The sequence below is a fragment of the Loxodonta africana genome, chromosome X, assembly GCF_030014295.1.
Source record: "Loxodonta africana isolate mLoxAfr1 chromosome X, mLoxAfr1.hap2, whole genome shotgun sequence".
Classification (NCBI taxonomy): domain Eukaryota; kingdom Metazoa; phylum Chordata; class Mammalia; order Proboscidea; family Elephantidae; genus Loxodonta; species Loxodonta africana.
In genome coordinates, this window is record NC_087369.1 from 152,520,063 (window position 1) to 152,548,034 (window position 27,972).

The window sequence follows — 27,972 nt, forward strand, 5'->3', positions numbered from 1 at the left end:
CCTCCCACACTTCTATCCCTCCTTCCTTTAATCCTTTTCTGTCTTCTTGCTTCCTTTCTTTCACCCTACTTGTATTTTTTTCCTTCCTTCCTTCTTTCCCTGCTTCTATTACTGTTTTATAGAATCCTGTTTTCAAACTTTTCTCTTCTTCCCTGTCTCTTTTCAATCTCTTGTTCTTTCTAAATTTTTATATCTTCTTTGTAATATTTTTTGTTCTGTCCATCCAATCATCTTTATACCTCCATATCTACCTTTGTTTTACTGTCTTTATTTACTGATTTCTGCTTTGTAAATCTGCCTCCCTCCCCTCATCTCTCCTTCTCTTGCTCCTTCACTCCCTCTCACACACATTGTTTCCATTTTATTTTTTCTACTGAATCATCTTTTTGAACTTCTTATTGATTTCTCCTTTTAAAAAAATTTCTCTCCTTATCTCTTTTTCTGTCTAACTCTATCTCTGTTTCCCTCTCTTGTTCCCTCCCTTCTCCCTCACGTTCTCTCTCCTTTATTTTATTCTTTTTTCCACTAACTCATCCTTTTGAACTTCTTCTTTCCTTTCATTTCTCCCTTACTCCCTTCTTTCTGTCTATTGTTTTCTCTAGGTCTCTACCTTGCTCCTATTTTCCCCACTCTCAGCCTTGCTTTTTCTTTTCTTGCCTGCATGGAAAATTGTCTTCTTTCTTCGTTTCTTCCTTCTTTCTGTCCTTCCTTTGTTTTATTTCCTTTTAACATGTTCCTGTTTTTAAACTTTTTTCTCTTTCTTCTCCATCTTTTCATCCTGTCTTTGTTAGTAGCCACTCCCATTTAAAATCTGTTCTATCTAGCCGTCTGTCATCTGTCTGTCTATGTATTTATCAAAACAGGTAAGTAGGTAGCTATCACTTATCTCTCCATCTTTATTATTCTGTCTTTTGTTACTGACGATTACTTCTAAATGTTCTCTTTTCCTGGCCCCCAAATGTACCAATTATCTTACCGTATCCTCCTTTTCAAACTACATTCTTTTGACCTCTTCTGTTCTCTATTTCTCTTCTCCTTTCTCCTCCTCCTCCTCTTCCCCCCGCCCCAACCTTCTCTTTGTCTCATTCTCATATACTCTGAGTTTATTTTATTATTTTTACTTCTAATTTATACTTTTTTTCTTTTCTTTCCTTCCTTCCTTCTTGCTTGCCTTTTTCCTTTCCTCTTTACCCTTCTCTATGTCTCTTTGTTGCTCTCTTTCTCTCACTATCATTTTTTCTGGCCTGCAGGCCTGCTGCCTGCCTGCCTACTAACCTTCCTTCCTCATTCTTTCCCTCTTTGTATTTTACTTACAGCCTCCTCTCTTTAAGATTCTTTCTCTAGCTCTCTAGATCCCTTGTCCTCTTGCTCTCTTTTTCTACTGACTCTTCTTTTTTAAAAACTTATTCTTTCATTCTTCCTTCCTTGTTGACTGCCTGCCTGCCTACTTACCTACTTACCTTCCTCATTTCTTCCCTCCTAAGTAAAAAAAAAAACTTTTTTTTACTTTGTATTTTACTCTTACAGTCTCCTTTCTTTAAGATTTTTTCTATAGCTCTCTAGATCCCTTGTCTTCTTGCTTTTTCCACTGACTCTTCCTTTCTAAAACCTTTTTCTTTCATTCTTCCTTTCTTCCCACCTTCCATCCTCTTTCCTAACTGCCTTCCATCCTTCCCTTTCTGTCTCCTTGCTTCCTTTCACCCAGTCCTTTGTTTTCTCTTCCCTTTCCTTAGTTCCTCCCCCCATCACTCACTCAATTTCCTTTCCTTCTTTCCATCCCTCCTTCCCTCTCTCCTCTCCCTCCTAGTCCCTCTCTTTCCCCCTTTCTCCCTTAGTCCCTCCCACCCCCATATCATCTCCTCATTTCCTCCTCTCTCCCCCTTTCAGTTTGTTCCCCTCCCCTATCTAGTTTCTAGTTTCTACTCACTTTTTATTAGCTACTCTCTGAAAATTTGAATTTTTTCTCTTTTTTTCTATTTTTGTACTATATTTTTAACTAACTTCTTTTTTAATGTTCTATGTATCTTTGTATCTATCATCTACCTTTCCCTATCTGCCTATCTCACTATTAATACTCTATTCTTAATTATCTATCTTCATTTACTTTCTTTCATTACTGTCTTTTACTAATCAATCTCTCAATGTCTCCATCTTCTCTCTGTCTCCATCTGCATCCATCTTTCTCTCTTACTCATCCTTTTCAATTTCTCAGTCTCTCATTTTCATCCTCTTTTTACTTTTAGTTTGCTTTGTCTCTTCTTTCCTTCCTTTCCTCATTTATCTCATTTCTGTATGTCTCTCCTGATCCCTCTCACTCTTTCTTCCTCTTTACCTACATGTCTGTCTTCCTTCTTTCCTCTTTTACTGTCTTTCTCTTCCTCCTTTCCTTTCTTCTTTCATTCCTTCCATCGTTCTTTTTTCTCACTTTCCGTCCTCATACCTCATTCCTTCCCTATCTGTATTTTATATTTCTTGGCTCCCCTCTTATAAGCTTCTCTCTCCCTCTAGCTCCTGTTCTATCTTTTGTTCCTTTGCTCTCTTCCTCTCTCTCTCACTTTTCCACTGACTCATCCTTTTTTGACATCTTCTGTTTCTTTTGTTCTTGCTTCCTTCCTGCCTCCCATCCTTCCTCTCACCCTGTTTCCTACATACCTGCCTTCCATCTTCCCTTCCTCTATGTCTTCTTGTCCCTTCTTTCACCCTCCATGTTTTTTTCTTTCCTACCTTCCCTCCCTGCTTTTATTACTGTTTTACCTGATTCTATTTTTAAAGTTTTCTTCTTTTCTCTTATTAAGTCTCTTTTTTGTTCTATCCTCTGGTAGCTTTTAAAAATGTTCGCAATCTGTACCTATCTATCTATTCATCTATCTTATCATCTGTATGTTCTCATAACTATTTTTACTGTTTCTACTTATACTGACTTCTATTTTTTAAATCCATGCACCCACACACATAAAATCACACACACAAAATTAGTTTCTTACTGGATCCTCCTTTAAAAAAAAAAAAAACTCTTATCTCTTTATCATCTACGTATCTATCCATCAATCACTCTCTCTCTTTATCTGTCACCCTCCCTGTCTCTCTCTCTCTCTCCTTTTGCTCCCCTCTTTCACTCACATTGTCTCTCCATTTGTTTTGTCTACCAATTCATCCTTTTGAACTCCTCCTCCTTTTCTCCCTTCCTCCCTGCCTTCCTCTATGTCTCTTTTACCATTTTCTGTCTTGCTTTTTCTTTTCTTGTCTTGCCTCCATGGCTGTCTTCCTTCCTTCTGCCCATGCCTCCTTTCTTTTCTTTCTTCCTGTTTTCCTTCCCTTCTTTCACTTTTTACATGCTCCTCTTTTTTAAACTTTTTTCTGTCCTTGTCTATGTGTTTCTTTCTTAATCTCCCTTTCTTTTTCATCCTGTCTTTATTACTACCTTTTCCCTTGTAAGGAAACCCTGGTGGTGTAGTGGTTAAGCGCTACAGCTGCTAACCAAAGGGTCAGCAGTTCGAATCCACCAGGGGCTCCCTGGAAACTCTATGGGGCAGTTCTACTCTGTCCTATAGGGTCACTATGGTCACAACTGACTTGACGGCACTGGGTTTGATTTTCCCTTGTAAAATCTGTTCTATCAATTTATCTACCAATGTATTTGGTTATCGAAGTAGGAATGTAGCTAACAACTACTTCTAAATCTTTTTCTTCTCCGTGGCCCTCAATTGTACATAATTTTCTTACTGGATCCTCCTTTTCAAATTACCCTCTCTCTCTTGCTCTCCCTTCCCCCCTCCCGTTTCTGTATCATTTTCACATACTCTGGGGTATATATTTTTTCTTCTTCTGACCTCCTCGTTCCTTTCCTTCTTTCTGTTCTCTTCCCTTCTTCATTCCTTCTCTCCCGGTATTTTACTCATTCAGGCTCCTCTCTTTTAGCTTCTCTCTCTTGTTCACTCTCTCTAGCTCTCTTGCTTTCTCTAGCCTCTAGATTCCTTTTCTTGCTGTCTCTCTTTTCCCCCACTGACTCATCCTTTTAAAAATATTTTTCTCTTTCTTTCATTCTTCTTTCCTTCCCTATTCAGTTCCTACCTCCCACTCTCTTTCCTATCTAACTTAACTGCCTTTTACCCTTCCTTCCTTCTTCATACTCTTTTTCTATGTATTCTTCTTGCTCTTTCTCTTTTCTTTTCCTTAGTTCCTTCCTTCCTGTCTCCCTCCCTCCTCATCGCTCCTTCTTTCTCTCCCTTTCTTCCCAGTCCCTCTCTTCCCCCTTCTCTCCCTCCTTTTCCCTCCCCCCACTCCATCTTTTCTTTCCTCTCACCCCATAGTTCACTCTTTCTCTGTGCCTACATGTCTGCCTTTCTTCCTTCCCTACCTCACTGTCTATTCCTTCTTTTCATCCTTCTTTCCATCCCTCTCTCTTTCCCCTTTGTCCCTCCTTTTTCCTCCCTCCCCCCACTCTAGCCCTTCTTTCTTTCCTCTCTCTCCCCCTTTCAGTTTCTCTCCCTCATGCTGTCCAATTTTTTCCTTTTTATTGGCTACTCTCTTTAAATTTTTGAATTTCCTTTTTTCTTTCATTCTCTCCCCCTTTCTTTGTATTTCTTTTGCACTGTCTTTTTAACTAGGTTTTTTTTTTTAATGTTCTATTACCTATCTATCTAGAAGCCCTGCTGGTGCAGTGGTTAAGTATGTGGCTGCTAACTGAAAGGTTGGCAGTTCGAACCCACCAGCTGTCCGTGGGAGAAAGACGCAGCAGTCTGCTTCTGTAAAGATTACAGCCTTAGAAACCTTAAAGGAAGTTCTATTCTGTCCTGTAGAGTCACTATGAGTCAGAATTGACTCAATGGCAACAGGTTATCTATCCACCTAACCATCCATCTGTCATCTATCCATTCTTCCTTTTCTACTATCTACCTACCTCTCTATTAACTCTCTATCTAGCTGAATCATTCATCTTAATTTTACTGTTATTGTCTCTTGCCAATAAATCAGTCTCTCACTCTCTTTGTCTCTCTCATCTCCCCAGCTGTACATGATTATATTGCTTGGTCCTCTTGTTCAATTTCTCTCACTCTCACGATCCCTATTTTATTACTTTAAATCTCTGTTTTTCTATTTTCCTACTGACTCAATCTTTTTTACTTTCAATCTTCCTTCCAACCTTTCTACATTTATTCCCTTTCTGTATGTCTCCCTCCTGACACCTCACTAATTTTTCCTCCTTGCCTGCACGTCTTCGTTTTTTCCATCACTCCCTCCCTCTTTCCTCTGTCCCCTTCTCCTTCCTTCCCTTCCTTCCACTGCTGTTCATTCCTTCTCAACCTCCACCATCATTTCTTATTCCTTCCCTACCTATATTTTACTTTTTTAATTGGCTATTCTTTTTAAGCTTCTCTCTCCCCCTTGTTCTCTCCCTTTTTTTTGTCCCACTGACACATCCTATTTTGAAATCTTTTCTAATTCTTTCATTCTTGCTTCCTTACCTCCTCCCATCCTCCCTCCTATCCTCTTTCTTATATTTCTGCCTTCCATACTTCCTTCCTTTCTTCTTCACTTCCTTTCTCTGTCTTCTTCGTCCTTTTCTTTCACCCTCTGTTTTTTTTTTCTTCTCTTCCTTCCTTTCCTGCTTCTGTTACTGTTTTACAGCAACCTGGTTTTTAAAATTTTTCTATTCCTTCCTGTCTCTTTCTTTTTAACTGTCTTACTCTGTCTTTTTAATCTTCTTTCTTACTAGCTTCTTTCTAAAACCTGTTCACTCTGTCTCTCCAGCCATCCATTCAATTTATCATCTATATATCTCCATATTTATCTTTGTTTTATTGTCTTTATTTACTGTCTTCTGCTTTTTAAATCCCCCCACCCTGCACATTTTTATAGGAGTTTCTTACTGGTTCCTCCTTCAAAAAACTCTCTCTTCTCTATCTGTATCACTGTCTATTTATGTACCTACCTCTGTACTTAGATAGCTATCAATCATCTTTTATCTTTATCTTACTGTCTTATTTTAGTTTTCTATTTTTAAATCTCTCTCTCTCTCTCTCCCAAACATAAAGGATTATATTAATGGCTCCTTCTTTTCAATTTCTCTTAAAATTTTTTTTTCTCTTACTCTCTATTATTTCTTTTTATCACACTCTTTTCCTCACCGAATTATCTCTTTCTCCCTTTCTTTTGACTTTCAGTACCTTTTACTTTCTTTTTTCCCTGCCAGCATGCCTGCTGCCTGTCTTCCTTCTTCTCAACTTCTTTCCTATCTTCCTTCCTTACTTCTTAAATTACTCTTTTTACAGCTTTCTCTTTTTTCTATCTCTATCTTTTCAGCTTTTTTCTAGTTTATAATGACATGTGCAAAGAGTTGGAGATGGAAAACCAAAAGGGAAGAACACTCTTGGCTTTTCTCAAGCTGAAAGAACTGAAGAAAAAATTCAAGCCTCAAGTTGTAATAGTGAAGGATTCTATGGGGAAAATATTAAACGACACAGGAAGCATCAAAAGAAGATGGAAGGAATACAGAGAGTCATCATACCAAAAAGAATTAGTCGATGTTCAACCATTTCAAGAGACAGCATATGATCAGGAACCGATGGTACTGAAGGAAGAAGTCCAAGCTACTCTGAAGGCACTGGCGAAAAACAAGGCTCCAGGAATTGATGGAATATCAATTGAGATGTTTCAACAAACAGATGCAGCGCTGGAGGTACTCACTTGTCTATGCCAAAAAATATGGAAGACAGCTTCCTGGCCAACTGCCTGGAAGAGATCCATATTTATGCCTATTCCCAAGAAAGGTGATCCAACCGTGTGGAAATTATAGAACAATATCATTAATATCACACGCAAGCAAAATTTTGCTGAAGATCATTCAAAAACGGCTGCAGCAGTATACTAACAGGGAACTGCCAGAAATTCAGGCCAGTTTCAGAAGAGGACATAGAACCAGGGATATCACTGCTGATGTCAGATGGATCCTGGCTGAAAGCAGAGAATACCAAAAGGATGCTTACCTATGTCTTATTGACTATGCAAAGGCATTCGACTGTGGGATCGTAACAAATTATGGATAACATTGCAAAGAATGGGAATTCCAGAACACTTAATTGTGCTCATGAGGAACCTTTACATAGATCAAGAGGCAGTTGTTTGGACAGAACAAGGGGATACTGATTGGTTTAAAGTCAGGAAAGGTGTGCGTCAGGGTTGTATTCTTTCACCATACCTATTCAATCTGTATGCTGAACAAATAATCTGAGAAGCTGGACTATATGAAGAACAGGGCAACAGGATTGGAGGAAGACTCATTAACAACCTGCATTATGCAGATGACACAACCTTGCTTGTTGAAAGTGAAGAGGACTCGAAGGACTTACTAATGAAGATCAAAGACCACAGCCTTCAGTTTGGATTACACCTCAACATAAAGAAAACAAAAATCCTCACAACTGGACCAATGAGCAACATCATGATAAACGGAGAAAAGACTGAAGTTGTCAAGGATTTCACAATCAACAGCCATGGAAGCAGCAGTCAAGAAATCATTGCATTGGGTAAATCTGCTGCAAAGGACCTCTTCAAAGTGTTGAAGAGCAAAGATGTCACCTTGAAGACTAAGGTGCGCCTGACCCAAGCCATGGTATTTTCAATCGCATCATATGCATGTGAAAGCTGGACAATGAATAAGGAAGACTGAAGAAGAATTGATGCCTTTGAATTGTGGTGTTGGCGAAGAATATTGGAATGTACCATGGACTGCCAAAAGAACGAACAAATCTGTCTCAGAAGAAGTACAACCAGAATGCTCCTTAGAAGCAAGGATGGCGAGACTGCATCTTACATACTTTGGACACGTTGTCAGGAGGGATCAGTCCCTGGAGAAGGACATGATGCTTGGCAGAGTGCAGGGTCAGTGGAAAAGAGGAAGACCCTCAACGAGGTGGATTGACACAGTGGCTGCAGTAATGAGCTTGAGCATAACAACAATTGTTTTAAGGATGGCTCAGACCAGGCAGTGTTTCGTTCTGTTGTGCACAGGGTCGCTTTGAGTCGGAACCAACTCGATGGCACCTAACAACAACAACATCTTTTTGGCGCTGTCTTTTTAACTGACATCTTTTTACAGTCTGATCTATTTATCTTTTCTTTAAAATGACCTCCTACCCACAAGTATATTGATTTCCTAATGGCTTGCCTTTCTAAACTACTCTCTCCCATTCTCTTCAGTTTATTCCTTTATCTGACTTACCCTTTTAAAATGTCTCCTGTCCTTCCTCCCTTCCTCCGTTTTAATTTCCTTTCTTTCTCACTCCTTTTCTTTCACTATCTTTCCTTCTCAGTTCTTTCCCTTGTTTCCTTCCTTCTTCTAACCCTCCCTTCCTCTTCCTCCCTTGTTCTCAGTCCTTCCTTCTTTCCTTCCTTTCCATTCTCTATATATCTTTCTTGCTCCCTTTCTTTCACGGTGTCTTTCTCTTTTCTTTGCCTGCATGCCTGCCTGATTTTCTGTCCCTCCCTTAGCTCCCTCCCTCCTCTGTCTTTCCCATTTTCTCCTCCCCCCCCACTCCTTCCTTCTTCCCTTCTCCCTTTCTAGTCTCTCCTCCCTCCCTTCTCTCTGCTTCCCTCCTTTTTATACTCATTTTTATTGGACCCTCTTGAAACTTTTCTCTTTTCTTCTATTTCTATCATTTTTGTACTGGCTTCTCCTTTTTAGTCCTATTTATTATCTGTCCATCCATCCATTTCATTATTCTCTGTCTCATTCTCATATTCTCTGTATTTTACTATTTTCCCTACTGATTTATTTTCTTTCTTCCTTCTTTCCTTTCTCCCTCCCTCCTTCTTTTACTGTTTTTTCTTGGCTCCTTTTCCTTTTGTTTCTCATTATAGCTTTCTTATCTTTTGTACTGTCCTTTTTACTGGCTTCTGCTTTAAAGTCTGTTCTACCTTTCTACCTGTGCACCTACCTACCTACTTATCAGTCCTCTTATTTTGCTCTGTGTTTTGACTGTTCAAATTCTTCACTGCCCTGTCTTTATTTTACTATCTTTTCTATGATTTATCTTCTTTCTTCTCTTTCTTTTCTTCATTCTTGCCTTTCTCCCTCCCTGCTTCTTTTACTGTTTTTTTCCTGGCTCCTTTTAAAGCTTCTTTTCCTTTTGTTTCTCTATCGTTATAGCTCTATCTTTTGTACTGTCCTGTCCTTTTTACTGGCTTCTCCTTTAAAGTCTGTTCCAGCTATCTACCTATACACCTACCTACCTATCAATTCTCTTATTTTGCTTCCTGTTTTGACTGTTTAATCCCTCACTGCCCACCGCCACCCACCCCGCCTAATTGTACTTGATTATATTATTGGCTCCTTCTTTTTGAACTCCTGTCTCTTTTTTTTCATACTTTCTCCTACTGACTTATTTTTTCCTTTTCTTTCTTTCCTTTGTTTCTCATGCCTTTTCTTTTACTGTCTTTTTTTCATTTGCCTGCCTGCCTGTCTCTCTCCCTCCATCTCTCCTTCACTTCTTCCTTCCTTCCATCCCTCCTTCCTGTTCTCATTCTTTTTTTTTTCTTTTTAACTGGTTTGTCTTTTAAATTTTTTTTCTTTCCTTTTCTATTTTTTTTTAATCTTGCCTTTATTACTGGCTTCTCCTTTTCACAATCTGTTCAATCATCCAATCTACTTACTTTCCTGTCTAGTGATCTAGATATGAATCATCTACTTTTATTTTACACTTTTACCACTTTATTTACTATTTTACCATTTCATTTATTTACTTTGCCACGTTCTCCTCTCTCCACAACTGTACCTGATTTTCCTACTGGCTCCTCCTCTTCAAACTTTCTTTTTCTCTCCCACACTCTTTCTCTCCTTTACCTTTTACTACTTACTCATTCCTTTCAAACTTCTTTCTTGTATTCCTTCTTTTTCTCCATGACTTTTTTCAATTTCTTTCACTCTTTTCTTTGCCTGCCTACCTGCCTTCATTCCTTTCCTCCTTCCTTTGTTCCCTCCCTCCTCCCTCATCCCTTCCTCTCTTCCTCCTCCCTCCCTCTCTTTCTCCCTCCCTCTTTCCCTTGTCCCCTCCCTCCATCACCCCTCCCTCTCTCCCTCCCTTACCTCCCTTCTTCCCTCCCCCTCCCCTTCCTTTTTCTTGCCCCTCCTCCTCCTTCCTCCCTTTCTCCCTCCTTTTCCCTTTCCCACTACCTCCCTTCTTCCCTCCCCCTTCCCCATCCATTTTCTCTTCCTCTGTCCTTCCCCTTTCCTCCTTCCATCCCCCTTTCCTCCTTCCATCCCCCTTTCCTCCCTCCTCCCTCCCTTTTTTACTTACCTTTTATTGGCTCCTCTCTTAAACTTTTTTCTTCCATCTCTTTATTTCTCTCTCTCTTTTGTACTGTCTTTATAACTACCTTCTATTTAAAGCCTGTTTTATCTATCTGGAAACCCTGGTGGTGTAGTGGTTAAGTGCCATGGCTGCTAACCAAGAGGTCGGCAGTTTGAATCCGCCAGGCGCTCCTTGGAAACTCTATGGGGCAGTTCTACCCTGTCCTATACGGTCGCTATTGGGGTGGGTTTATCTATCTATACATCTTTATTTTACTCTTTTTTTTTAACTGATTTCTACTTTTTGAATTCCCCCTCTGCAATTCCATGTGATTATCTTACTGGCGCCCCTTTTTCAAACTCCTCTGTCTTTCCCCCTTTCTTTACTTTGTTTTACTACTGACTCATCCTTTTCAAACCTCTTCTCCCTTTCCTTTATTACCTTTCTCTGTGTCTCTCACTCTTCCTTTCACTTGCTCTCCTTCTTTTGCCTGCCTGCCTGCTTTCCTTCCTTCCTCTTCCTTTCTTTAATTATGTCTTTATTAGTGCATTTTCCTTTTTTGTCTGATAGATCTACCTACCTATGCATGTACATTACCTACCTACCTATCTATTTAGCTATCTATAGTTCATCTATGTATCCACCTATATATCTAAGTGTCTTCTTTTACTGACTTTGCAGCTTTAATTTTTCTCTCTGCGCGCGCTCGTGTGTGTGTGTCTTACTGGCTTCTGTTCAATTTTCTTTCTTGCCATTTCATTCTTTCTATACTTTGTACCATTTTGTTCTTACTGCCTACTCCTTTTTGAACTTGTCATTCTTATCTTTTTCTTTCTATTTCTTGCTTTCTGTATTTTTTAACGTCTTATTTTAGCTCCTTAAAAAAAACTTTTTTCTTTCTCTCATTCTCTCACTTGTTCTCTGTTTTATATAGTCTTTCCTTACTGGCTCATTTATAAATTTTTCCTCTCTCTTTTTTTTATATTTCTCTTTTTTTCCTTTGTCTCTCTTTTTTCCAGTCTATTTTTTGGTGATGTTTTCTCTTACTGGTTCTTATGTCAAACTTCTTTCTTCCCTGCTTTGTATCATTTTGTAGTATTTTTCTTACTGGCTCCTCCTCTGAAATTTCTTTCTCTATTTTTTCTCTCTCTCTCTATGTATGAAAACCCTGGTGGCATAGCAGTTAAGTGCTATGACTGCTAACCAAGAGGTTGGCAGTTTGAATCCACCAGGTGCACCTTGGAAACTCTGTGGGGCAGTTCTACTCTCTCCTATAGGGTTGCTCTGAGTCGGAATCGACTCGATAGCAACCGGTTTGGTTTGCGTTTTTATATATGCATATCTTGCTGTCTCTCTTTTGCTCTTTCTTTATATTTTTTTAAAATGTTCCTCTTACTGGCTCCTTTTTAAACCTTAGTAAATGCAGTTTTGTCTTCTGAGCCATTCTGTGTTTAATTTGTTATAATGCATATGATAATAATAATAATAATAATAATAATAATAATAATAATAATAATAATAATGATGTGTGTGTGTATGTATGGATGTGTGAGCTCCTAGGACCTCTCTTTGCAAGGGCTTTGTGACCTCACTGTATTAGCACACAGAGAGGTTTTGCAAAGCCACCAATATGTAATATGTAGACATGCATCTTCTGCTTAGCTGCTTTACCTTTTATTTTCTCTCACTCACCTTCTGCTCCATCTTCTCCTTTGTTTTCAGTTGGACTGTCTTCTGGTACTTCTCTCTTAGAGCCATTCTTTTGTATTTTTTGCAGATGATAAGCAACCTTTTTCTCTATAAGAGCCTGTTTCTAAAATATTAAAGGAAGTATATTGTTTAATATCAACTTATCATTGGAAATGCAAAAAATGGTATATCTGGAGTGAGCCCTCATTTCCATCTTCAGATTTCTAAAGTCAAAATGAGGACAAAGCTAGGAAGATAGTAAGGTGTATGTTCCCTTTGGTGGTCCAGTAAGAAGAAGAATATATTTTAATAACTAGATCCAATTTAACTTACTGCCCACTTTCTGGAGACTGGTCCTATTTCACACCAGCCCTTGAAGTATAGGTTCAGGCCAAACTGGGTCTTTCCACGCTAGCTATCCTGGTGAGGTTAGGCCACTTCGGACAAATTACACTTTTAAAAAATATCAAAAATACCCAAAGCCTTTCCTCAAACACCCCAAGTTATTGGTAAAAGCTCATTCTACCTTCCGATCGATTTCTTCTCGGCGTTTCTGACGTTGTTCCTCAATTCGAGCTTCTCTTTTTACTTCTTCCCCAATCTTTGTCAGAAGTAACATTTCTTTTGTCTTCCATTCCTAAAGAGCACCATGTTACAGTACTCAGTATGTTTTCTCTTTCATAGTATATTTTTGTATTGTGTCTATCTACCACCAATAAGCAAATTAGATCAAATCAAGGGCCTAACAGAAATCAGGTCAAGCATAATGAAAATCATGCATTGGCTTTAGAATGGACATACCTTACAGCTTTTCTGTTGGGAATGTATAGATGGATGCAGTAAATGGCAAAAGGAAAGAAATTATTTTGCTATTGGAAGCTTAATCCAAGCACAATCCTGGCTCTAAAGATGAATCTAAAAGGATGCTGGCAAGAGAGTTTCTTCTTATGGACTCAGGGGGTTATAGCATATACAACTTGCTGCCCTTAAATGTATTTTAACAGAGAAACCAAACAAATAATGGCCTTATCCTGAATTTTGGGGGGTGAGAATGCAGGCATGATTATTTTTCACTAGAGCTAAATTTGAAAACTTTAAGGATGAGATGAGGTGTGACTATAATGTAATGGAAGTGCATGTCAAATGTAATTTGTGGTATCAGTCTCACTATATTAAATGAAGGCTTATTTCATATAGCAGTTGTAGAAGATTAATGAAGTTTATTTTTTAGACCTGAAATGACTTCAAGTAGTATGACAGGGCTGCTAAAAATGTTTTCAAATAAAACAAGCATACACAGTTTTCCATTCCATTTTTAAAATTTGGTGTTTCTCACCTCTTCAATCTGTTCACGGAGACTAAGGTTTCTTCTTATGTGGTCCCGGTGTCGTCTCTCTTCTTCTGTCTTCTGTAATGTGCTCTGTTTGTCTGCTGTACATTTATCTTTGTCTAATTCCTTCCTAATCATATCTAAATATCTAAGCAGAAGTGCAAATATAAATGAAGGTAAATCAGGTGTTTCCCTTATGATGGCATTATCTGCTCTGATATTCCCAAACCACCCTTTTGATGGCTTTTTATTTCTTGAACTACAGGAAATTTAAGAGCTTCTCCTGGACCTTTAAGCTAGCCTGATCCACCAACTCACCATGCTGTAAAAATTGTACCCACTGTTTTATCAGTCTCTCTGTTATACAAGTCTCTGTTATTGTGGTTGGGACAATGGCAAAATGTAGAACAGAATGATTAAAAGCATTTTACACAGAAATTATTCATAACTCTCTAGGTTTGTGAACATGAGTTTCTAAGAGGGCTAAAATCAACTACAGCTTCAAAAGTTCAACAGATTTGAAATTTCACTTAAAAATAAGTGGCTACGAAGCTCCCTGTAATTCTCCAGTCCTTGACCAGGCCTCTCATCTGTAGATCTGCAGACTACCAGTTTGGGACTCTAGTGGGTCATTATGTATTGAGGCACTATCATAAGATGAATCAATGGAATATAAGAGCCAGGTAATGGGGAACTAACTTTCACCCCCGATAAAGGAGAAAGTCCCTTCACCTCCTGAGGATGGGCTTGGCCTTTGAATGATAATAACGAATATGTGCGGATAATTGCAGAATGAACACACACGGTTGGGGGATGACACAGGTTTCTTATAGCGTCGAATGTTATAGCAACCCTCCCTTTTTGACCTTACGGTAATTCCCTTAAGCTTAAATTTGAGACATGTACTAAAGAGACTTTCTCTCCTTCTGCTACTATGGACTTGTGTTTCTCAAGATCAGGGATTTGTACACTGGATTTCTCCCTCAAATATCAGTTTGACTTACCTCTTCAGGTCCCGGCAGCCTTAATTTCTCAGGTACAAACTCTCCTCCCTAGTTTTGATACCAAAGTTCCCAATCCCTGTACTTCTTGATCTCCCTCCCTTTCCCTCCACATTGAAGAATACAGGGGAGTCAAATAGTGTCTAGTACATTTTTCATCCTGCTTTAAATTCTTTCTAGTACTTCCAACTTTTTCTGTCCACAGTATTTACATGAAATATGCATTAACTCCTATCATACCGGTACTTCAGCAGCTGGTCTTGCTCTGGAGTTATTGGTGAGTCTTTGTCAAATAGCCATTCTTGGAACTGTGCAATGTTAGGACATTTAAGGGCTCTCCTGCTCTCGTACAATGTATTTATTTGTTTTTCAATCATTTTCTGAAAGAAAAAAAGAAAGTTTTTATATGTGCCAGAAATAAACCTGTCCTTTGGTACACCTTCTTGTATTTAGGGCTAAGTAAACTTATTATACTTTACAAATGGTTAATTCTGTTAAGCTGCATTTAAGTGTAGTTTGGCTCCATCTCAGACAAGTGAAAATTTTTCTCTCTGTAAATGAAAGGCAAATGTCTCATTTTATCTCTTATAGATCTCTTACGGCAATCTTTTTTGATTTGTTACCTCGATACTTCTAGGTCAGAATATTATGAGAACTATTCTGCATAGGACCAAACCTTTCTTCCAAACCTTACATAAAAAATTTCTTATAGGCCACAAATAAAACGAATTTAAATATTTCACTTACTTGCTCTCTTATATAGTTTCTTTCAAAGTCCAATTTCAAACTTGTTAGGTACTGCCTATACTTATTTAGTTCCTTTACGGTACATACAACCTAAGAACAAAAAATTCAAATGTATAAATATGAAGTTGTTATAATCATAACAATCACTTTCCAAAGAAAAAAATAGTAAGAACTTTTGGTATCAATTTGGGATCAAGGGTAATATACATTTTGATAACAATTTTAAAAGTAGTAACTCTCTACAATTGCTGTATCACCAGGAAATTTCTATCCAAAGCTTCTCTCTAAATGATATTACTTCATTAATGTTTCACATCCTAATGAGAAATTTACTACACAAGTATAGGGTCAACAAAAAAGAGGAAGACCTCAATGAGATGGATTGACACAGTGGCTGCAAAAATGGACTCAAACATAGCAACGATTGTGAGGATAGTGCAGGACCAGGCAGTGTTTTGTTCTGTTGTACAGAGAGTTGCTCTGAGTCAGAACCAACTCAATGGCACCTAACACTACCACCGTCCAATCAATTTGAGTTATGAAAATAAAAAACCAACCTAATAATGATGTTTAATCCCAAAAAGAATGTATTCTATCAAGCTGTATTCTGCTAGGTTCCCATTGTGTCTCTGTTATTCTCAAAGAGTATGGAAAATACTCCTTGACAGGTGTACAGCATCATTACCACTTTCAGATCCAGGGAAAAGGAACTATAATGCAGCTGGGGAAAGTACATAAATAACGGTGTGTGTATCTTTATATACTCAAATCATTTGGTAATTATCTTTTGCTATTATCATAAAAAAAAGGTCAAGTAGTAACAAGTAGTTTTATTTAGAAACAACAGTTGCCTAATTTCCTTTGACCCGAATACTGAGTAATCGTGAAGTTTTCTATTAGGTATCCTCTATTACTCAGCTAAAAGGTGATACAGGCTCCCAGTGATGTACAGAGGCAAGCCATCTATCAAGTCCCTAGGTTTTTGCTAGTTAACAGGAAGTAGTCTTCAACTCACTTTATTATCCCTCGTTATGTAGCCGCCTTCCTTTAAGTGCCTCAAAATATCTTTTCTCCTATGATATGATTTTAAATGTGGATCGTGCAGACTTTGATAGCTCGTCTCCAAAAGTCGACAGTAAGGATCAGTCAGGTTAAAATCATAAGAAGGTTGATAAAGCTGCAAACACACAGAATTGAAAAGTATTACGAACATAAAATTAATGAACCCACACTTTTACACTCCAATTTGTTGAAATGAGTAGGCTGTTCCTTAAAAAGTGAAACATGTAAGCAGAATCCTAAATGGAAGAATACAGACAATGGAATGATTTGGGTAAATCTAACTGACTTTATGGAAACCCTGGTGGCGTAGTGGTTAAGTGCTACAGCTGTGAACCAAAGGGTCGGCAGTTTGAATCCACCAGGCACTCCTTGGAAACTCTGCGGGGCAGTTCTACTCTGCCCTATAGGGTCGCTATGAGTCGGAATCGGCTCAACAGCACGGGGTTTTTGGTTTGGAACTGACTTTATCTTCCTCTCTTTATCTTCCTGAACTATGCCAAAGATTTTCCTTTACTTCCTTTGTTCCTGTTCTGATCCCCACAGCCCCTGGCCCTGAGCCAAAGAAAAGAGAAGGAAAAAAGGGGGATAAGCTCTAATTTGTTTTAAGGTATAAAGCAATGCTAGGCTTCTCCCTTTCTTGCCCCCTTTACCAGCTCAGGCACTGCATCAAAGGATGAAGAACACTACTAATTATGATTATTATATCTTAACCATCTGAAAATATATATCTTAATCATCTGAAAATGAGTAAAAATAATGGAAACTCTCAGTGAGACTAGACAGTAAATCTTATCTTTCCTGGAAGGAAAACAATAATGATGACGATTGAAATGATGCTGCAATTAGTGGGCTCTGTTGCTTCTTTTAGATGCTGATTTTTGTTGGTGACAGGCATATGTTGATTCAAGACCAAACCTGGACTACTGACCTATCAAAAAAGAACAAATCCATTCATTAAGGCAAGGGTGAGTCTTCTCTTGTCAATTAAATGAATCGGTTTTCATGAACTCAAGGGTCTCTTTATTATATCATCACTACCTGCCAGAGGGAGATAATGGAGGAGACATTTTCCCCCCATAATGCTCTGCATATTCAGGAAAGCAGCAAGGTCAGGTGAAAGAGTGTGGTCTAAGAGTCACGAGACAGTGGTTCTGGTCTGCACTCCGCTACTAGCTACCTGTGACCTTAGATAAATTATGGTTTCAACTCACAAGGCGGTCAAGAGAGTAAAACGAGTTGATAAATTAAAGATGTAAATATACAGTCTTACATCCTTGAGGAAATCATGCTACAGACAAAGAAGGATCCCACAAAATTAGTCTTCAGGGAACTTGAACGTGGTGTCTGATCATGATTAAATGCACACATTTTGGGGGAATCAATATAATATAGAGGGAATTAATGCAATTGAGTACAAACAGAACATCTAGAAACAAGAAGCAGCTGACAAGTGAATAGGATGGAGACATTATGTATTTTAGATAAGTACCAGAAATACCAAGGAGCCCCTCCTCATCCTTGACGAGTGGGAGGGTTCTGATGTCACAATTCTTCCTGTAGAATCTTTTACTATTGTGATCAAAGCGCACAGGCCAACCAGAAGGCACTGGACCTCCTTTAGGCTTGGCCCAAAGCTAAGGGCTGGTGGGGGCAGGGCGCAGAGGACTTCAAATGGGTAGCACTGTGACTGCAATATACACTGAGTGCTGAGTGAGATAGTACAAATCAAAACCCCCCAAAAACAAACCCATTGCCGTTGAGTCAATTCCAACTCATAGCAACCCAGAAAGAACTGCCCCATAGGGTTTCCAAGGAGCGCCTGGTGGATTCCAACTGCGACCTTTTTTTTAGTTAGCAGCCAAACTCTTAACCACTACACCACCACAGATCAAGGTTAACACAAATTCTAAGGAAAGATGAGATAATTGGGGGGTTTAGCACGTGGGAAACCCTTCATGTATTGGCTCTTGAAGAACGGCTCAAATTGATGGCTAGGGAAGAGAGGAGAGCACATGCCAGGTTTTGGGAGCCAGATGGACTCGCTGCCGTGGAGTCCATTCCGACTCATAGCGACCCCATAGGACAGAGTAGAACTGCCTCATAGAGTTTCCAAGGAGCGGCTAGTGGATTCAAACTGCCTTAACAGTGGAGCTCTTAACCACTGCGCCACCAGGGCTCCAAGTAGGAATTAGTAAACTATGCTTGGAAACCCTGGTGGCGTAGCGGTTAAGTGTTACGGCTGCTAACCAAAGGGTCGGCAGTTCGAATCCGCCAGGTGCTCCTTGGAAACTCTATGGCACAGTTCTACTCTGCCCTATAGGGTCACTATGAGTCGGAATCGGCTCGAGGGCACTGGGTTTTTTTTTGGTTTTTTTTTTTTTTGGTGTGGATAGGCAGAAAAGACCCCAACCTGTGGGAACCGAAGCTCTGGGTTGGAGATAAGGCTGGATGGGGCAGCTGAGGCACGTCATAGAGGCATCTTGCCGGGGTTAATAAAAACTGAGGCTCAGACATTAAACATTTTATTTAACTCCACTTACAATGTGAAACTGAAACTGGCTCAAAGCAAAATCACAGGCAACTGTTCCAAATTTTACAGCAAGTTTAAAAAAAACTACTTTTAAACACCGTTAAATATTAGTTTACCTTTTCGTTTAAATCTGTCGTATAGAATACATTAGTGCTTCCTGGAATTACAGGTAACTTGACTCCAAGAGGCAGATCCAATAAATTAGCCGCTCCGATCTCTGGAATGGGTTTCTTTTGCAAGCCCTGTCAGGTACAATTGGAAAGTTTGCCTTTTTTTCCCCTAGGAAGTACTCATTTAGTTTAGAACAATCTACTCACACTTCATCGGACCCCCGCATAAACCTCCGAATAAACCAAAGGAATCCTACACTCGAGGTTTAAGAAACCCGCCGGCCGACAACGGGAAGACCTCCCCGCCTCCTCGGGTCACCAGCCCTTCCTCTGGACCCATCCAAGATTAGTTCCGATCTGAGGCTGCTCCAGTCAGCGGCGGCCCCGGGCCAGGGGGCCGGAAGTTGGCGGCTAAGGGCCCTCCCCTTTCCCGCCCCCTCCCCTGAGGGCTCCGCCCCAGCGGTTCTCCCGCCCTTCCGAGCCCGAGCCCTGGAGACTGGAGGAGGACGACGGTCTGGCCGCCACTCACGGTGCTGCATTGCTCTTTTTCGACCTTCAGGCTGCTGGCAGCCGCCTTACTGGCGGCAGCTTCAGCAGCCTTTTTGCTGTTGCTGAGGTACAGCTCCATGGCCACCCGTCAGCCCCCGGGGGCCGGGGGCTGGGGTCGCTGGCTGCCCACGTTTCACCTCCTCACCCACACCTTTACCGCTCCAAGGCCTGACCAAGTCTGAGCCGCCAGGCCGGGGTGGCCAGGGTAGAATGTCCGGGAGGCCACGCCCCTCACTATGTCGTAATACAGGCCGGAGCGTCGGGGGGTCTTCAACGGTCGACACCCTCAACCGGCGTCGCCTCCAAAGGTCGTCACTCTAGGCGAGGGGAGGGGGAGCGGTGTTCGCTCGCGCAGCCTCCCTTGGGCCCGGGGCGCTCCGCGCATGCGCGGGACCCTGGCCTGGAGGCTTAAGTGCCCAAGCTGGGGAAAGTGGCCCCAAAGGCCATTAGTAAGAGGCCACACTCTAGATTTCATTTCTCTAAAACCAACATCTCTCGTTTAAACCAAACCAGAATGAGTCAAGTTTTGTCAGTGCGCACCAAACCAAATGAAATCCACTGCCTTCAGGCCGATTCCAACTCATAGCAACCCTATAGGGCAGAGTAGAACTGCCCCTTAGGGTTTCCAAGGCTGTAATCTTTACCAAAGCACACTCCTGCAAAGCAGCTGGTGGATTTGAACCACTGACCTTTAGGTTAGCAACCAAGCGCTTTAACTACTGTGCCACCAAGGCTCCTGTGAGTGGGTAAAGCTACCTGTAATTCCTTTCATTTTTCCTGGCCCCCAACGAGCTATGATTCCGTTCAACCCATGTCCAGGAGCAATTGTATAGTTGGTACTAGGGCCAGAGGCCTTGCTTGCTACCTATCTCTCTTTTATAGACCCTGTAACCTACCCCCGCTCTTCCCTAGGCATACCACCCCCCAGGTCCCACTTAGGATACTTTGGTTTCTTCAAGAATATTCCTCCCTTGTCTTCCTCTTTCCTGCCTTAGGCTCTTCATTTCCCCCTCCCCTCCTTTCTTGCTTTCTCCTAGTTCCTTCTTTCTATATTCTCATCCATTCAGCCAACATTTCTCTACACCAGACACTGTGCTGGGTGCTGAGGGCACAGCAGTGAGTAAAACATAGTCCCTGTGCCGGGGAGTTTACTAGACTAAGTACATTGAGGGCTGAGTGTGCACCTGACTTGTCAGGAGTTTGTACTTTGCCTCCATGTTTTTAGTCCACTTCTCTGTTATCTCTTGGCCATTTGGTGACGATAGGTACCATTTATTGAGAACTTATAACTGTCAGGTACTATGCGAAACACCCATCTCATTTAATTCTCACAACGACCTCGTCTATATTTACCCCATTTCTGTAGATATGGGATTTGCCTACAGCGGCAGTGGCTAATAAGCAGCAGAGCTGAGATTTTTATCCAGCTGAACTGACTCCAGAAGCTGCGTTCTTAATATACTTCACTCTTACATGTGTTCTTCTTGTAATACCACATATATCATTAGGACTCCTACATTTAAAACCCTAGCCTGCAGCCAGCCAAACGTCTTTACATGGATGTTTGACAAGTACCTCAAAATCGACATGCTCAAAACTCAACTAAACCCACCCCCTCCAAAGCAACAAAACAAAGGCCTCATTCTTCTGCCTGTATTTCCTGTCTGAGTGACTGATACCACTTCTGCCCTAGCCTGAAACCAGGGAATTCTAGGTGCCTCTTTCCCCTCACACTTGACATTCAATCCATCCCTATGTCTTACTGATTTTACCTCCTTAATATTTCCCATTTATTTCCCCTCCTTACCACTGCTATTGCCATAGCCTCCTGGCATCTAACTGCCACCTTTCACCTCTCTAATCCATCTTTTATTCTGTCACCAAAGTGATCTTTCTAAACTGCAAACTGACCATGTCTCTCTCGTACTTAAAATGTACCTACTGACCCTCAGGAAGAATGAAAACAAAGCATACACTGTCTCTGTGACTTAGTCCCTGTCTACCTCTCCAAGACACTATGTCTATACCACCTCTCAAACTTGACCCCTCCTTAATACAGAAGTGCTTTTTAGTTAGTCTTTTGCACACAGCCTACTGCTTCGTGACTCTGTGCCTTTGTACATGCTGTCTTCTCTGTCTGGCATGCCTCTTCTTTGCCTGGCAAATTCTGGGGCCTCTGCTGGGATGACTGGAATGTTTGGACATCTCTCCCCACGAGTTTTTTCATCCTTCAGGAGATAAGGCCATGCTTCTTCACATGGTGGTCTCAGGGCCCCCAGCAGTGAGAAAGGGCAAGGTCCGATGTGCAAGTACTTTCAGGGTTTTGCTTGCATCGCATTTGCTGTTGTGCCATCGGCCGAAGCAAGTCACATAGCCAAGTCCATATTCAATGCGGGAGAAGATTACCCAATGGCATGGGTATAGGGAGGCATGGTTCATTGGGGGGTCACTAGTATAACAATGTAGCGCAGTTTTTTTTATCCCCTGGCCCCTATGATTCATGTTCTTCCCACATGCAAAATACACTTACTTCTCCCAAGACCCCAAAAGTTTCATCCAATTCCAGGATTTTCTTATCAATAATCATATCCAGAGGCAGCGTCTCAGATGGTGCTTTTATTATTCCAGAGACCTATGAACTGTAAAACACATTGCATTAGTAATGTATTGCTGTGTCACAAGTGATCCTGGCACTTAGTAGCTTAAGATAATAACAATCATTTTTTATCTCTCGTGGTTTCTGTTTCAGAGACGGCATAGAGGATATAGCTTGTCTCTGCTCCATGATGTCTGGTGCTTCAGCTGGAAGACTTGAGTTGGAGGCTGGAATATTTTAAGGTTTGTTCACTCACTTGTCTAACAATTGATGCTAGCTGTTAGCTGGGAGCTTATCTGGGATTGTCAGCCAGAACACCCACACTTGACCTCTCCATGCTGCCTGGACTTTCTCATAATGTGATCTGTATCTGGATTCCAAAGGCAAGGAGGGCAGGGAAGAGAGAGGAATTTTCATCCCCACTGGGCAGTAACAAGTGCCCCCTGCCCCCTGCAGTGTCAGTGGAGCTTGTATTTTCACCCCCACTTGGTGGTAACAAGGTGCCCATCTTCTTCCCCACTTTAGTGGTGTCAGAGGAGGTCTAGTGGAGAGTTAGGACTTTCAACACAGCCTAGTAGTAATGAGGCCGCTGCTCCCAGTGTTGGTAGAAGACATATGGGGAGCAATAATGAGACACCCCTCACACTTCCAGCCAGGATGGTATCAACAGAGGCTTAGTGGGGAGCTTGAACTCTCACACCTGCCCAAGAGTAACAAGGAACAACCCCCCCCAAAGGTAAACCCAAAACATATCATAACTAAACTTCTAAAGACTAAAGACATAAAAAAAATTCTTGAAAACTGTCTCAGTTATCTAGTGCTGCTATAACAGAAATACCACAAGTGGATGGCTTTAACAAACAGAAATTTATTCTCTCACAGTCAGGAAGCTAGAAGTCTGAACTCATGGTGCCAGCACCAAGTGAAGGCTTTCCCTCTCTGTCGGCTCTGGGAAAAGGTCCTTGTCATCAATCTTCCCCTAGCCTAGGAGCTTCTCAGCACAGGGATCCCAGGTCCAAAGGATGTGCTCTGCTCCCAGCATGCTGTCTTGGTGGTATGAAGTCCCCCTGTCTCTCTGCTCACTTCTCTGTTTCATATCTCAAAAGAAATTGACTCAAGATACAACGTAATCTTGTAGATTGAGTCCTGCCTCATTAACATAACTGCCTCTAATCCTGCTTCATTGACATCATAGAGAAAGGATTTTACAACACATAGGAAAATCACATCAGATGACAAAATGGTGGACAACCACACAATACTGGGAATCACGGCCTAGCCAAGTTGACACACATTTTCTGGGGACACAATTCAATCTGTAACAAAAGTGGTCAGAAGGAAATGACATATTACCTGTAGGGGAACACCAATTAGAATGACAGAGGAATTCTCATCTGAAACCCTGGAGGCCAGAAAGAGCTGGCACAGCATTTTTCAAGTGCTGAAAAAAAAAGAACCGTCATTGTGAATTCTATAGTTAGCAAAAATATCCTTCAGACTGAAGGGGAAATAAAGACATTCTCAGACAAAGGAAAACTAAGAATTTGTCACTAGCAAGCCTACAATGGGCTCACACATAGCAATGATTGTGAGGATGACCCAGAACCTGGCAATATTTTGTTCTGTTATACATACAGTTGTTACGAGTCAGAGCTGACCCAGCAGCACCTAACAACAACAACAAAGGAAGTTCTGTAAACAGGAAATATAACAGAAGAAGGCTTAGAACGTCAGAAACGAAAAAAATAGCAACAGAATTGGTTAGAATGGGGTAGATATAATAGACTATCATGTTTTTATGAAAACACTGGTGGTATAGTGGTTAAGAGCTATAGCTGCTAACCAAAATGTCGGCAGTTAGATTCCACCAGGAGCTCCTTGGAAACCTTACAGGGCAGTTTTACTCTGTCCTGTAGGGTTGCTGTGAGTTAGAATCAACTCGATAACAACAGATGTCATCTTTTTATCTGTTTCTTAAATAGTATTTGAGGGTTGAAACAAAAATTATAACACCATCTGGTGTGCCCAATGTATGTAAAGGAAAAATTAAGGCAATTATATTTTAAAAGTGGGAAAGGTAAAGGGACCTAAATGGAAGTAAAAAAGTTTCTCTACTTCACATGAAGTGGTAAAATATCGATACCAGTAGACTGTGGTAAGTTATGTATGTATATTGTAAATCCTAGAGCAACCACTAAGTAAACCATACCAAGTGATATACTCAAAACAAATAAATCAAGATGGATTCTTAAAAAATGTTCAAATAACTCACAGGAGGGTAAGAAAAGAAAAATAGGAATCAGAGAAAACAGAAAACAAATAATAAAATGGCAGACTTAAGCCCTAACATAACAATAATTGTCTTACATGTAAATGATCTAAACACGGTAATTAAAAGACAACAGATTGGCAGAGTGGATGAAAAACATGATTCGACTACATACTGTCTATAAAGAACACACTTCAAGTACAATGACATAAGTAGGTTGAATATAAAAGGATGGGGAAAGGTATTCAAAGCAAATATTAATTTAAAAAAAGCAGGAGTGGCTATTATTAATATCAGATTAAGTAGACTTCAGAGCAAAGAAAATTGCTAGACACAAAGCTGGGCGTTACATAATGACAAAAGGCTCAACCCACCAAGGAACATAATGGTTCTAAATGTGTATTCACCAGAAAACGGAGCCTTAAAATACATGAAGCAAAATATAGACATGAAAGGAGAAATAGACAGCTACACAATTATAGTATGGGACTTATTAAATGTCTGTCAATCAGAGATTGAATAAATAAAAATTATGCTACACTTATCCCTACACAGCACTTTAAATGAAAGACTTGGAGCTACACTTATTAACAAGTATACCTCAAAAACATAATGTTGAGCAAAATCCTGCATGAAAAAGAGAAAAATAAATTTAGGATAGGAGTAGCTCTGGGGAGAAAGGGAGGTGAATGAGATCATGAAGGAATATGAAGGAGACTTCAACTTCATCTCTGATATTTTATTTCTTAAAACCGTATCTGACTCTTCCTTTCCCCGTTCCTGTTCTTTTCCCTTTTTCCCTTCCCATTTCTTCTCAAACAATTCAGTCGTAAAGTCAATAGGTATGGCAGAACAAGATAGGCATCTGTGCAGAGGGGTGCAGTGCTCAAGCGGGATGAGGAGGGCAACCACGCCTAAAGGCAGCCTGGAGTGGAGTCAGAGCCTGAGGAGAGTGAAAAGGACGTTCCCTATGAAGGTATGAAGGTCAGTTTAGCACAAAAAATTACAGCCCCTGAAGAAGGAGGAAGGAGGAAGGCATCCATGTTTATGGGCACCCCTATGTGTGTGTCAAAGCCCAAGCCGGTCAAAGAGGGCATTTACGTGGAAGGGTGGTCTAGCATAAGGATTCAGACCGTGAGCAGGGTGAGGGGGGCATCCACATGGGAGACAGCGTGAGATGTCAGAGACTAAACAAGGTGAGGACAGGCTCTTTGTGTGTGGGCAATGACAAGCTGGATGTAGGATCTGGAGGGAGGAAAAGGCAGCAGGCAAAAGCCAGCGAGCTTTGCTAGAACGTGCATATATATTGGACGCAGGCCACACCCCGAGGAAACTCCCCTTACAATTGATTGGTTGATCACATCAGATCACATTATGGAGGTGATTACATTATATCACAAAATGGAGGATAACTACATCATTATATATGTGCCAAATTACATCATCACATAACTGCCAAACTGCATCATTATATAATTGCCAAACTACATCATTATATAACTGCCAGACCACTGAGAATTATAGCCCAGACAAATTGACACGCAACCTTAACCATCACACTGAACTTGATGGGATATGCTTTTGAAGGGATGATTTTTTTAAAGTTAAAATCACATAGGTAATTTTCTTTCACTTTTAGAGGAAAAGCTGGAATTGCTCAAGTTAGTGTGTCCTGACTTAAAAAGTCCCTGTTCACTTGTAAGTCGTTGTTGCAGTCACTAGAGGGCGGACTCATATCAAAGACCATACAAAGTTCTGCAGATAAACTACTGTAACAGTTTTGAAACCTGAAAAAAGAACAAAAGAGCTTCAAATAAACTCCCATAGATCTTTTAAAACACCCACATGGTATTACCTGGTATCCTTTTATTTATTTTTTTATCTGCTTACCTCTTTGCCCTAGGTAGTAGCATGAACCTCTTGAGGGTCTATGGGTTCTCCCTACAATTTTCTCATACTCCACAGAGGACTTGCTTACACAACTTTACAAAAGCATGTACATACATATAGGCCTAAATTTGGAGGGAAAAAATCCATAGGGTTAGAAACAACCTATTTGGCCATGTGGTTTAATGATTATAAACCAAAAAAACAAACCCACTGCTGGTGAGTCGATTCCAACTCATAGTGACCCTAGAGGGTAGAGTAGAACTGCCCCGTAGGGTTTCCAAGCACCTGGGGGATTCAAACTGCCGACCTTTTAGTTAACAGCTGTAGCTCTTAACCACTACGCCACCAGGGTTTCCTTAATGGTTACAGACATTAATAAAACCCATAAGCTCTAGAATATTTTCCTGTAACTGTGGTTCCTTTTAATGTTAATTAAAAAATGCCATACTGTCACAAACAAAAAAGAATACATGCCTGTCATGGTTATCTAGTGCTGCTAAAACAAATATCACAAGTGGATGGCTTTAACAAAAAGAAATTTATTCTCTCACAGTTTAGGAGGCTAGAAGTCCACATTCAGTGCGCCAGCTCCAGGGGAAGGCTTTCTTTCTTTGTCGGTTCTGGGGGAAGGTCCTTGTCATCACTCTTCCCTGGTCAAGGAGCTTTTCAGCACAGGGACCCCACGTCCAAAGGATGCGCTATTCTCCTGACTCTTGTTTCTTGGTGGTATGAGGTCCCCATGTCTCTCTGCTGGCTTCTCTCTTTTTTATATGAAAAGAGAATGATTTAAGATACAACCTAACTTGTAGATTGAGTCCTGCCTCATTAGCACAACTGCTGCTAATCCCACCTCATTAACCTCATAGGGATAGGATTTACAACACATAGGAGAATCAATCAGATGACAGAATGGTGGGCAAGCACACAATACTGGGACTCATGGCCTACCCAAGTAGACACATATTTTGGGGGGATACAGTTCAATCCATAACAATGCCCATAATCCAACCATTTAAAATTTATTATATACAACTTATAAAGAGGAAAAAGTCTTTCTACCCTCCAGAGGTAACACTTCGATGAATGCCCTCACCAGCTTTTTTCTATTATTATACAGAGTTTAGTGTTTATTTATTTTTTAGATAACAAAACTTAAGTAATTGTAAAAATTCAAACAATGCGGAAAGACCTATAGAGTGTAAAAAGTGAAAGTTTCTCACATCCTCACCCTGAGTCCCAGTCCTTGGGGGTAGTAATCATTAACATTTTGCTGCTTATTTGGTGTGAATGTCTTCAGATCCTTTTCTGTGCATTTACAAACACACACACACACACACACACACACACACACACACACACACACACGCAAGCTAAAGGGACCCTTTACATTTTGTGTTTTAAGCCAGCCGTGGTTGGAAGTTTAAAGTTCAGAAGGTGAGGGTACATTCTTGTGTTTTTAATTTTTTACAAGTAGAACAATGCAGCCATATGCCAGTCCCTCTCTGGATTTAGTACCCAATGTTTGGAATGTGAGCAGATGCTGAAGGCTATTAACTAAGCCCTTGAAGAGAGGCCCATTTGTGTATGTTGTAGACAAAAGGCCAAAGTTGAATGTAGTGGCCAACTGAGCAGCTGGTGAGGGGGTAGGGAAACGAAGAACACGCAAACATTGGTTGTAAGTTGATGGACCATGGGAACCACATCATTTGTAGTGTCCTGAAATTCCTCTCATTCTGAAAATGAAGGCAGTACTTAGAGCCTTAGAGCCTTTTAACTAATAGCAACGCAATAGGACAGAGTAGAACTGCCCCATAGGGTTTCCTAGGCTGTGACCTTTATGGAAGCAGACTGCCACGACGTTCTCCGAAGGAATGGCTTGTGGGTTCAAACCACCAACCTTTCGGTTAGCA

The 27,972-nt window shown here is 40.6% G+C and overlaps 1 protein-coding gene across 1 annotated transcript in view; it reads right to left on the reverse strand.

Annotated features, from left to right (window-relative positions):
• Positions 1-21,504, reverse strand: part of LOC111748067 (fibrous sheath-interacting protein 2-like) — a 51,161-nt gene extending 29,657 nt beyond the window's left edge. The window contains exons 1-8 of the mRNA XM_064277584.1: positions 19,288-21,504; positions 18,765-18,890; positions 16,072-16,233; positions 15,057-15,146; positions 14,550-14,689; positions 13,315-13,456; positions 12,505-12,615; positions 11,982-12,102 (exon numbers count right to left, since the gene is read on the reverse strand). Of these exons, the coding sequence (XP_064133654.1) occupies positions 11,982-12,102; positions 12,505-12,615; positions 13,315-13,456; positions 14,550-14,689; positions 15,057-15,146; positions 16,072-16,233; positions 18,765-18,890; positions 19,288-19,386 (991 nt within the window). The 5' untranslated portion in view covers positions 19,387-21,504. The remainder of the gene's footprint in view (positions 1-11,981; positions 12,103-12,504; positions 12,616-13,314; positions 13,457-14,549; positions 14,690-15,056; positions 15,147-16,071; positions 16,234-18,764; positions 18,891-19,287) is intronic.
• Between the last annotated feature and the right edge of the window lie 6,468 nt (positions 21,505-27,972).